The sequence below is a fragment of the Anolis carolinensis genome, chromosome 4 (genome assembly GCF_035594765.1).
Source record: "Anolis carolinensis isolate JA03-04 chromosome 4, rAnoCar3.1.pri, whole genome shotgun sequence".
Classification (NCBI taxonomy): domain Eukaryota; kingdom Metazoa; phylum Chordata; class Lepidosauria; order Squamata; family Dactyloidae; genus Anolis; species Anolis carolinensis.
In genome coordinates this window covers 26797573-26809957 of record NC_085844.1, presented here as the reverse complement: position 1 = coordinate 26809957, position 12385 = coordinate 26797573, and the positions used below count along the sequence as shown (strand labels likewise).

At 39.0% G+C, this 12385-nt stretch overlaps 1 protein-coding gene across 2 annotated transcripts in view; it reads left to right on the top strand.

Annotated features, from left to right (window-relative positions):
- Nucleotides 1–12385, top strand: part of fzd6 (frizzled class receptor 6) — a 29316-nt gene that overhangs the window by 263 nt on the left and 16668 nt on the right. For both annotated transcript variants that reach the window (XM_003219434.4, XM_008108285.3), the window contains exons 2-3: nt 2593–2951; nt 9203–9399. In XM_003219434.4, coding sequence (XP_003219482.1) covers nt 2772–2951; nt 9203–9399 — 377 coding nt within the window. In that variant the 5' untranslated portion in view covers nt 2593–2771. The remainder of the gene's footprint in view (nt 1–2592; nt 2952–9202; nt 9400–12385) is intronic.

Below are 12385 nucleotides of genomic sequence, written 5' to 3'. Positions count from 1 at the left end.
TTGGGAGCTGTAGTTTGGTGAAGCTTCTCTGTACCATGCTTCGTATACGGCTAAGAATGGCAGGGTTATAGCTATTTGATGCCACTTTTAACTGCTATGGGATGATGGGATTTGTAGTGGTACCGTAGAGTCTCACTTATCCAACATAAACGGGCCGGCAGAATGTTGGATAAGCGAATATGTTGGATAATAAGGAGGGATTAAGGAAAAGCCTATTAAACATCAAATTAGGTTGTGGTTTTATAAATTAAGCACCAAAACATCATATTATACAACAAATTTGACAGAAAAAGTAGTTCAATACGCAGTAATGCTATGTAGTAATTAATGTATTTACGAATTTAGCACCAAAATATCACGATGTATTGAAAACATTAATTACAAAAACATTTACTACTAAAAGGCAGACTGCGTTGGGTAATCCAGAATGTTGGATAAGCAAATGTTGGATAAGTGAGACTCTACTGTACCAGAGTTCTCCCACAGAGAAAATAGCTCAAAAAACTACAACTCCTCCCAGGATTCTATGGCATCGAGACATGGAGGTTAAAGTGGCGCCAAACTGCATTAATTCTGCCATGTGGCTGCATCCTCAGTCTCAAAGATGCAACAATAGGCATGAGCAAACTTGGGCCCGCCAGGTGTGTTTCAACTCCCACAATTCCTAACAGCCTCAGGCCCTTTCCTTTTCCCCTCAGCCTGAGCCTGTTAGGAATGGTGGGAGTTGAAGTCCAAAACACCTGGAGGGTCCAAGTTTGCTCATGCCTATTGTTGCACTATAAGATCTCTTAGCAGACTGAAGATCCGTCTTAACATCTGATGCACCTGAACTGTGTAATGGATGTAGTTTGACACCACTTTAACTCCCACGGCTCCATGCAATGAAATCCTGGGAGTTGTAGTTTGGTGAGGAATCAGCACTTTTTTGTTATTATTGTTGCAAGACTGATAAAGAACTTGCAAATCTGCTGCCCCCAGAATTTCATAGCACGGAGTCACTGCAGTTAGAGAGGTGTCAAACAGCATTCATTCTGTAGTCTAGATGCACCCAATGAGATAATGGGAATTTTCTTCGAAAGTACAGGCTTTTGACCTAGAATTAGTCTCCTGTTTTAATATTGTATGATTTTCGTATGCTTCTTGCCGATTTTAACGATTGTTTTATTGCTGTTGATGTTTTACTGGTATAATTGTTTTATAGTCGTGTTACTGATATTGATTGTTTTATCGGGCTAGGCCCCATGTAAGCCGCCCCGGGTCCCTTCAGGGAGATGGGGCGGGGTATAAAAATAAAGTTATTATTATTATTATTATTATTAGGCTGAAATGGGCCCATGTTTGGTTGACACTCTAGCACTTCAGTTGTAAATTGATAGCAGCTAGTTTTATCTACAGATGTTCTGCTTTTAAAAAATTGTGCTATTTTATTTTATGTTGTGTGTGTTGATAGTGGTTTATTATAATTTTATGTGATAATGTTTTATACTCATGTACTGTTTTATGTATATGCTGCACCCTGGAGTGCCTTTGTAAGCCCCGAGTCCCATTGGGGAGGTGATGGTGGGATATAAATAAAGTTTATTATTATTATTATTATTACTACTACTACAGGAAAAAAGAACTGCTACAAAAGTAGCATCTCTGTGGGCTCTTCCACACAGCCCAGAAAATCCCACAATGTCTGCTTTGAACTGGAATATATCGTAATGTGGACTCAGATAATTCAGCTCAAAGCAGATATTGTGGGATTTTCTGCCTTGATATTCTGGGATATAGGGTTGTGTGGAAGGCCCCTGTGTTCTGAAATTTTGTATGTATGCAGTTCTAAATGTTTATGTATGTGGCAGCTGGAGAAAGGAAACTATATGGAAAGCATTTCTTCTGATTATTTTCTTCTCCTTTGGTCCTTTCCACACAGCTGTATAAAATCCACATTGAACTGGGTTATATGGCAGTGTGGATTCAGTTAACCCAGTTCAGAGGAGATATTGTGGATTATCTGGCTTGATATGCTGGGTTATATGGCTGTGTGGAAGGGCCCTTTTTTGGTCTGTCCTGTCATTTAGGCTCTTACATAAGGCAGGCATTGGGAGTTTGTTCACAATAAAGAGAGGGAAGAATCCAAATAACTAAACCTGGCTGAAAATAGACAAAGAAAAGGAGGAACCAAAGTGCAATGCTTCACTTTATTCACTTTGTAACATGAGACTGGTTTCAAAAGCTTGTGGACTCCTCAGTTGCTGGAGGCATCACAGCCCCCACTTCTCTGTGTAATAAAGAAAGAATTATGGAGATCTTCATGCCAAGGAATAATCCAAACAGTTCTTTGCAAACTTTATAGCGAACTCTAAGGACTTTCTATTAAAGGTGTGGTAAACGACTATAATTTGACAAAAATTATAATTATACTTTATATACTTACTAGCTGAGCTACCTTAATTGTCACTGTTATCAAACTTAAACCAGGTGTCTTTTCCCTTAAGGAAAACAAATAGATTACTGGTGACATATTTAATGACCTTAAGAAATTTTGAAGCAGTGAGAGTTGTTATGAATTAATCTTTTTCTTATTATTCATTTATATTTTTAAAGGATCTTTCAGGATGACAAGTCAACAATGAGAATATGAAGAGAAACAAGTAATTCAGTCTTGGCATTGAATTGCTGGGTCCAACTGATTAAATAAGGAAGATGCATTTACTTTGTAAATCAAATCTCCTTTTGGAGTAACCGATCATTACCATGTGCTGAAGTTTCTAATATCAGCCAAGATGACTACCATTCATCTGCTTTTGACTTGGAGTTTAATCTTCAGTTTGGCACATGGGCACAGTTTATTCACTTGTGAACCCATTCATATCCCAAGATGTACAGCAATGGCCTACAATATGACGTTCTTCCCCAATATAATGGGGCATTACGATCAGTATACTGCAGCAATACATATGAAGGTGAGTTTCTTTCTCTGCTACATGTTTATAAGTAACCTTTGTATTATTGGATGGCCTTGACACCACATAGTTCTGGATTTATCATGTCAGAAGCGAATTGATGATATAGTTATAATGTATTTTTAAAAACACAAAGAGGGTTAAAAACCTGATATTATACTAGATTTCCTCTGTTTGGCGTGCCTCTGGTGTTGCTGTGAGAAGGTCCTCCATTGTGCATGTGGCAGGGCTCAGGCTGTATTGTAGTTAGTGGTTTGCTATTCTCCACAGTCACATGTTGTGGGCTCCATTTTGTAGTTCCATTTCTTAAGATTAGCTTAAGATTTCTTAAGATTAACAGTTCTGAATAAGAAATGATTATATTAAGAAGAAAAGACCTGATACTCCAAACCATACAGGTGCCGATGTAAATAGGACAACATAGGCTTGTGGCCAGATTTTAGATTTATTTTTTTATAGTTTGATGGTTTGATTTAGCAACAGTAGAAGTTTACAAGTATGGAAAACCTCTTCAATCATGTTTTTTCAGGGATTTAAGAATAAAAATATGTACCACCTGCACTGGCTTACAGTGAAAGAAGTGTATTTTTGACACCTTCAGGTTTTTAAAACAGTTTTTGTAGAATAAGATCAAGGATGGTAATCTTGTAAAATAAGTATTTCTGCATATGTTTCTCCCTAATTTGTCTTTATATAAATTAGGTTATTTTGAATGCGTTTATCTTTGAAAAAGACATTTATTTCCATCATTAAGAACAGATTTTTACAAGGTTTTTCTTACATTGTGCACGTTGAGACCTGCAACAAAACTTTGTTATACAGGGATGGAAATTCTCCAGATACTTTTTAAATCCAAATTGCAACTCCATCATCTCTTATAATTAGCTAATAGTTTGTGCTACCCTATGCATGTTAGGAGCTGTAGTTCAGTAACATTTGAGAAATTAGGCAGTTCCTACTTCTGTTGTACTGTGCCTGTGCTCTTGTGCGTGTTTTTGTTTATGATTCCAGCATGCTGGAACAGGACTCTAGCAATCCTGTTCAGGAAAGATTTGCCATCCTAAAATGCTCCTCTACTAAAAAAGATTAGACCTTAGACAAATTGATATGCTTAAATCTAAGAATTTGATTGCTTTGTTTGTGGGGAAAAGAGAGGTTCTGGATTCATTACCATGGGGAGGGGAATGTTTTGATGTCACAGCACGAGTTGTTCTGATTATGCTGTTCTGGGGTCTCATTTTCTTTTTGGGAGATCCTAAGGAGCCCCTGGTGGCACAGCGTGTTAAAGCGCTGAACTGCTGAACTTGCAGACCCAAAGGTTTGAATCCGGGGAGGAGAGTGAGTGCCCGCTGTTAGCCCCAGCTTCTGTCAACCTAGTAGTTCGAAAACATGCAAAATGTTAATAGATCAATAGGTACCACTCTGGCGGGAAGGTAATGGCACTCCATGCAGTCATGCTGGCCACGTGACCTTGGAGGTGTCTACGGACAACACTGGCTCTTCAGCGTAGAAATGGAAATGAGCACCAACCTCCAGAGTCGGATATGCCTGTCAGGGGAAAACCTTTACGTTTACCCTTACTAAGGATAGTAACCTCTTTGATTCTCTTTTTCCTCCCACTGACACTTGCTACAATTGTTTCCATAATTCTGTCAATTGGGAAGTAGATTCTTGTCAAGTTGATTGAAAGAAAGTGATTTCCATTTTTTTCTAAATGAAAATATACTTTGTGTATAGTGTCTCCACTTATGAAAAAAACCATTACTTATTTTGGGGGGTGGGGTGGGTGTTCCAGACTGTTTAGCAATCATAGCATCACCCATGTTAAGAGAATTTTGATGATACCTTTGAATTCATCTGCTAATCATTCAAATTGTCAAGAAATATTGGCTAGACCTTCTTGAAAGCTTCATATTAATCACAGTCCTGGCTGATGTGCAGTTCTCTGGACTTTCTAAGGGCAGAATTGAAGTTGTTTGTCAGCCGCATTAGAGTGTGAATTGATTAACTTTCTCTTGGTAACCCCTTTATGTGTTCATTATTTAACACCTGAAGAGGTCTGTTATGTTGTAGAAACAGTGTCATCGGTGATGATTGTTTTCTGATAAGTACACAGGCACTGCCTTTTCCATGCAAGTGAGGTTTGGGAGAGGATGTTTGCATTGTTCCTATTCAGCAGAGAGTGAAGAAATGTGTGGTATGAGGAAACATAGCCTGACTTGGCTTAAGACTTAGAATTGATTTTATCAGATATACTTTTGCTTCAAGTGTTTCATTAAAAACTTCAAAGACAGTGTATTAGTCAAGAAAATAGATTTCCTTATGGATCAGAAATTGCTTAAAAGACAGAAGGCAAAAGTGTAAGAATATAGTGAAAGTTTAAAAAATGTGTCCTTAGCACAATTAAAGTCTACATCAGGCGGAAGTTGAATATAAAGTCCTATTAGAGGACCCTAGAGATTCCCAGATAACATTTTAATCACTTCCACTAAAGCAAAACCTGCAAATGTGAAGAGCAGACTGTAGTTGATAAAAGGATGGAGGAGAACTTCAATAGATTGTCTCAGCTGCATAAATGAATGACCAAATGATAACAAGTTGGCATACAAATGGTATATAATGTACATTGAGACCCACTGCATCCAAATACCACAAATGTGAAAATTTAAATGGACTGTTAAAGGGGGAGACTTCAGGGTCATAGTTGAAAACTTGGATATTTATCAGATTTCTAGCATACGTCCTCTATTTAGTAAGTAGTTGGAGCAATATACAATATTAAACATTGACATAAATCTAAGGGAATAAAGCCAGACAGTTGCTGGCTCACTGCTTCTGATATTCATAAAGGCAAACTCAGGGCAGGGGCATGAGATAAGCAAAAGCATGAGAAAGAATGGGTTTTAATAAGATTAGTGATTTAAATAAAGGGTCTGCAGAGAACATAGAGAAAGCAGTGAAAACAGGGCTCAAATCATGAAGAAATTTAAGAGGAAAAGTGCTATTTTTTAACCCACCACTGAAGAGAAATATACTATATCAGTGATTCTCAACAGCTGCTAAACCGGCTGGGATTTCTGGGAATTGTAGGCCAAAATACTTAGGGATCCACAGGTTGAGAACCACTGTACTATATCCTCTTCCCCTCAATTCTCTGAATGGTACAAAATTCCAAGAATGTGAGTGTGGCTGAGGGTTTGTTTTCTTGGAGTGAGACCACATGACACCTAATGCCATTGTTGTGATATGTCGTTTCTTCGGCAACAGAAGCTCATAGCGTTAGAATATCCATGGAGTTTCTTAATCTGAGTCTCTTTATCTTTCTTCTGTGTTGCTAGTGGAAAGAGAAAGGAGAACTTTTATTTGAAGGCTACCCATTATCTCATTAGATGTTAGGATAGCTGCAAATGTATATTAGATACTTTTGCTGGTTTTATTATTTAGATTCTGGTATATTATTTGGTTAAAGCGAATACCGAAGAGTTTGATCTCGATGGACTCTTCCACATAATCATATAACCTAGAATATCTGCTCTGAACTGGGTTATCTAAGTCCTCACTACTATATAATCCAGTTCTATAGCAAATAATGTGGGATTTTATACAGTTGTGTGGAAGGGTGCACCGGAATAAGACAGTTCCCTCCCGGAATTGGTGAAGGTGTAAAGTATTTTAAGCACAAAGTTCCATGAATGTTCAAAAACAAAACAAAAAATGTTTTATTGAGGGGTTTTTTTTGTAGAAAGTAACCTTCAGTATTAGAAAGAACAAAAGCCAAAATATGCCATAGTGCAAATACAGAACACCACAATAAAGACAAATCAAACGTATGAAGAAACCTCCTTAGAAGAGATAAGTTTAACCTGGTGCTAAAAAGTAGTTTTGTTGACAGTTACACAGAAGAACATTTTATTGATTAGCCCTTAGGCCATATCAAAGTACCAAGCCAAACAACCAGGCTCAAAAAGACCTGGATACATTCTATACAAATATTAAATAAAACACTTGTAACCATACAATAAATAAACATAATAAAACTGAGTGTTGTTGACAGTTGAATATCAGCAACTATGGCATTCTAGAAATTAATGCTTACTATAGCAAAAGCTCTTTGCCTAATTCTTACACAGTGAGCTTCCGATGGTAAAGGAACTCCTTTAGAAGATAAACAGGATGATGTGAGGAGAAATGTTTTTTCAGGTATTTCTGATACAGTTTTCTTATTCAAGTATTCATCTAACTTTAAAAATAAGTAATGCCACAGTTTGATTAATTTTCAGAATAGAGAAGATAATTTAATGGCCACCTTACCATAAAAGTTAAGAAGTTAATTTTTTAAAATACCAAGTAAAAATGTAAAATGTTTGGGAAAACGTAATGTCTGAACTGAAACCATTCCCAAAATGTATGAGATATTTATATTTACTCAGAATTATCCCTTCATTCTCAGTATAGATACACAAACCAGGTAGGGTTATGGAAAAATGAGGGAAACACTGGTCTGCATTCTCTTCTTAGTTCTACCCAAAGTAGATCAATTGAATTAATAGGGTTTACCTATTTGCTGACTTACCATTCAACAATTCACGCCTGTGGTACTGCTTCCAATTCTAAAACCATGGTTTTTATAATTAGATAGTGTGGCATCTGAATTAGACCATTGTCTAGCCTGGAGCAAGTAGTAATTCTCTCTGACAGTCTTTATAACCTCAGCGATATTTTGAATGCAGCCTTACTTTTTTCAGCTGATTCTGCTTAATATGAAATGGAGGGAAATAACTTATAAACACAAAGATAATAAGGCAGGTGCTCCTATGCATGTGCAATAGAGACACTATTGAGAATCTGTGAATAATGTTGGGGTGGACAGAGGTTAAATCTGGATTTGCAGAGTGATGTCTGGGTGGTATGTATCAAAGGAAAAGATCTCTTCATCATATTTTAAAAATAATCACTCCTTTTGCTCTCACCTTCTCATATCTTCATTATTTTCCTAAACAATCAAGTTGAGGAAGAAGTTTTAACTTTATCTTCCTTCTCTTCTAATATAAAATTTCCACTAAACTAACAGAATATCAAAAAGAAAGGAGAAATTTGCTTCCTTATATATCTTCCTGATAGCCATGAAATACAATAAGCAAAATGTCTAACCTGGTGCTCCAAAAACCTGTTGCCTGTCATTTTATCATTCAGCAGGAGTAACATGCCTGATGCAAGCTAACTAGTCAGGGGATGGATATTTAATTATAATTGCTAGAGAAAAAAAAAACAGCCTCTCATGTGAGACTTCCTATTTGGGGATCACAGTAGAAACCTATGTGTAATTATTCATTGCAATAGTTCCTTGGGCTCTTCCAGTAGCTTCTGAGAGATGTGAAGATAAATGTAAAACACACATAGCTCTTTCCTTGCTCTACTGTCCCGGAGTATATTTAATGTATGAAACCATTGTATGTGTACATTCCTTTAAAAAAGAAGAGGTGAGAGCAGTACAATATATACTTACAGACAGATTCAGGAAAGCTGAATTTGTAAGCCTTCATCTAATTTTCATTCACAGTGAAACTTATGGCAAACAACATTTTAGACCCCTCATCCTTTTCAGCAAAGTGAGGGTCCAAAAGGGAATAGCTCCGAGATGGTAATACATTGGAAAAAAACTAGCAAGTGTTAATATGTTAATTTGGCATATTAATAGGCACTTACATACTATTTCTGTGTTAATGTTTCCATTTTGAAATCCAAACTGGAAGTTCCCTGGGGCTAATAGTAGCCTGATGGCTTTATATGTGGTGTGGTCAGCAGTAATAAATGATGAGAGGTGCTTGAAGCTAATTGGAAAGAATTGCCTACAATTTTCTACCCTGTCAAAATGCATATTTCTTTAATATGGAATGTGTCAAATATTTTGTATGTTTTCAAATATCCCTCCTATCCCCAAGAAATCAACTGCAGATGCTCTAGAAATCTAACATTTCCATGAAGGTTACTTTTAGGAAAGTTTAATGACAACAGTGAATCAGGAGAGATAAATTGCTTTGAAGAATCTGCTGAAACACCCCACCAATTTAAACACACATTTTATCTATGAAAATTGATATGGTGTCAATCGTTCTTTTATAATAGTTTTGTAACAAGCCAATGTCAATTCTATCAAACAAACACAAGATAAAGTTGAATCAGAGTTTCATTCAGAGCATCTTTTGTGTTCTCTTCTCTCACCCTTTTAATCTTTGTGTTCTTTCCCAAAGCCGTTCCTGCCTCTTATGAATATTGAGTGTTCACCAGATGTCTGTACATTTTTGTGCAAAGCATTTGTGCCACTCTGTGTGGAACCAGCACGTGTAATTCACCCATGCCGAAGTCTTTGTGAAAGAGTTTACTCTGACTGTAAAAAATACATGGACACCTTTGGAATCACATGGCCTGAGGAGCTTGAATGCAACAGGTACAGTGCTTTTGATTCAGTCTCTTGATTCCTCTGGTTTTTACTTGGATTTCAGCCTGTCCTTATTCAAGCATTACCCACCAATAGAATGCCTCATTGTATCGGAGAGAGGCCAGTTCACAAAACATCTCCCATTTTCCACAACAGGTAAGCTGCAATTCTAGCTTTGGTGACAGTCTGTCACATAATGTTCTGTTCCGTTGAAGAGGACAGCAATAAAGCCAATTTGGTATACAATGCCCTATAACTGCTTGATTCTGCAAGATAATTATGGGATATATATGTTTCTCCTTCAAAGAAGTAAAGAGCAGTGCTTTAGGCTTATGTGTTTTTTGAGACAGTATATGTCATACTTCGGATCATGAGATGGATTAATATATTATTTTGTGTGGATATTTATTTACAATTTTATTTCTATCAGTGCAAGATTTTTCCTATTATATTGGCTTTTGGCTTTCCTGATTCCTGTATTTGTATTTTTAGATTTGTATAACGTCGTACACTGTCCCTACATTGATTTACTTGTATAGTCGATGACTTAGAATGAAATGTATAGATTAGAACTTCCTTAAATTTTGTGATCATCTGTGGAGTCAGTAATTTTGGATTTCAACAAAGCCAAATAATTAACTTTTTAAAATTGTTATTCTAGAGCTTTCTCGAAGCTTGTGCTTTTTGATCCCTTTCTTTCTGATCCTGGACAAGAAAGTTAATTCACTATTGTTTTGGTATGACTTCATGTACTAACTTATGCTTCTTTCTGTGACTTTCCATTGCACATTTTAGAAAATTGGATTTTGTTTGGTTAAGATTTCATTTATTTCTAAATCACCTGACTTAGATTGAATGACTGAAAGAAAAAGCTTTGGGAGCTTAATTTTAAAAAGTACAACACTATGTAATAGATGCTTTGTACATAGTAGGCATATAAGTTAAGTTCCCTTTAAAGTGGATGGAAAACCAGATTGGTGTGAGGAGCCAAATGATTCCCTTGAGTCCTCCACAGACCAGGTTATATCATGGTGGGGATGAAATACAGGGAAATCTCTACTGTTATAATAAAACTTTATTTGTATTCTGCCCTATCTCCCTGATGTGACTCAGGGCGGATTCCTACATACAATGGCAAACATTCAATGCCTCTGTAAACAAACAAATACTGACATAAATTCTCAGAGAAACCCCGCATATAAAAATTACATTAAAACCAAGAGTTGGGATTCTTTTCTCCACTAGCTTCCAGCAGGTTGGAATTGGGGGTGCGTTTGTGGGTTGGATGAAGATCCTCTTTTCAAAAACCATCTATTCTTTAAAATGTAATACTGCATGAACATATCTGAATAATATTTTAAGGATTCAGGAGACTAATAGTGAATAAAGCCCCATAGATCAGGGCAAGGAATCTCCTGGCTGTGGTGGACCTAGTTTATCTATACAAGTTCCCTTTTCTACCTGTAGAGGGTTTTTTTTAAAACACTTATCTCAAAGCACTTCAGAAATAAGGGACTGTTTAAAGTTTGACAAGGTTTATATGATTCAGAGGACCCCATCTGCATCAAGTTAAAAATTGTATGTTTGACAAATACTTACTTACTTAGGCAATCCCTTGTTGTCCGAGTATGATGGCCCTCCAAGTCTTAGCAATGGGTTTGTTGGTGACTGTGGAGGCCTATTCTTGACCCGCCTGTTCTTCTAGTGAGGCCACCTGTTTCCAGGTGCAAGGCGGTCCCAGTCAGGGTTGGCTTGACACGCCTTCCTCTTGGCACGTTTTTTCTTCGTGTACTCTGTGAATGCACACTAATGGAGAGACTGCGCCTGCGCAGGTTCCAACGGAAACTCTTCCCAAGCTAAAGTTTAAATTTTGGCGGTAGCCACGCCCCCCGTCCCCAGAGGGCATATAAGGCGGCCCTGGGCGCCCGCTCTCCAGTTCCTTTTTTTCCACCGCAAGGTTCACTTCGGATTCTCATGTCTACTACTCGCTTCAAACGCTGCACTCAGTGTGCCGCTAAAATTCCTGACTCCGACGGCCACGCCAAGTGCCTCTTCTGTCTGGGAGAGGCCCATGTCGTCGGTACCTGCCGTTTTTGCCTAGCCCTAACGGCTCAAGCAAGGAAAAATAGAGCCGCGAGACTCAAAGCAGCGCTCTACGAGAAGTCGCTCGCCCCTGAGCCCACTCCGTCGACATCGGGCACGTCGTCGACGTCGAACCTGAGACCGATGTCGGCACCGGCTGCTAAGGCCTCTTCAGTTTCGTCGAGGGCGTCTAGGGCCTCCAAAACAGCTAAGCCCGTCAAACCGCCGTGCACGCTCACCACGGTCACCATGTCGACTCGTTCTGGCAGACTTGGCCCCTCCTCGACGTCGAGCTCGGTGGCCTCCGTGTCTTCGATTCGATCCCACCTTGGGTCTCCTCCATCAACCTCCGCGATGAAAATCGCCTTTAAGAGAGCCCACGAGGAAGCTCGTCGGACCCAGTCCGATTCGGCAATGGTCCCTCCGACGCCGGGAAAATCTCTGAGGGTTCCTTCTAAACAGCCGCTTGCTAAAAAGAGAGCGACCCAACGCTCCTCTTCTTCTGCCTCTTCTAAAAAAGACGTCCCTTCTTCTTCGGCGACTTCTTCTAGGAGATCCTCTCCGATCGCTCCTGCACAGCGGCCTCGTCAACCCTCTCCTCGAGTTCTGTCTGATGGCGAACTTCAGGATTCACCCCACCACTCCACCCAAACAGTGGTCAGGGTGCCGTCGCCTCAACCTGCTGCCGTGCATCATCCATCACGCCAGCAGCTTTTTCCCCCGACCTCGACACCGGAACGGGGTAGACAAACCACCCGCTTGGCTCGAGCTGCCCAAGCTTCGGCCTCCAAAGAAACTCGGGCTCAGATGGCTCCTGCTCTTGAGGCTTTGCCTCCCCCAGAGACTGTGCTTTCATCTCCCCCTCAGTCCCCCCAAGGGGCTGAGGACGATGAGATCGATATCGATCGCCCTG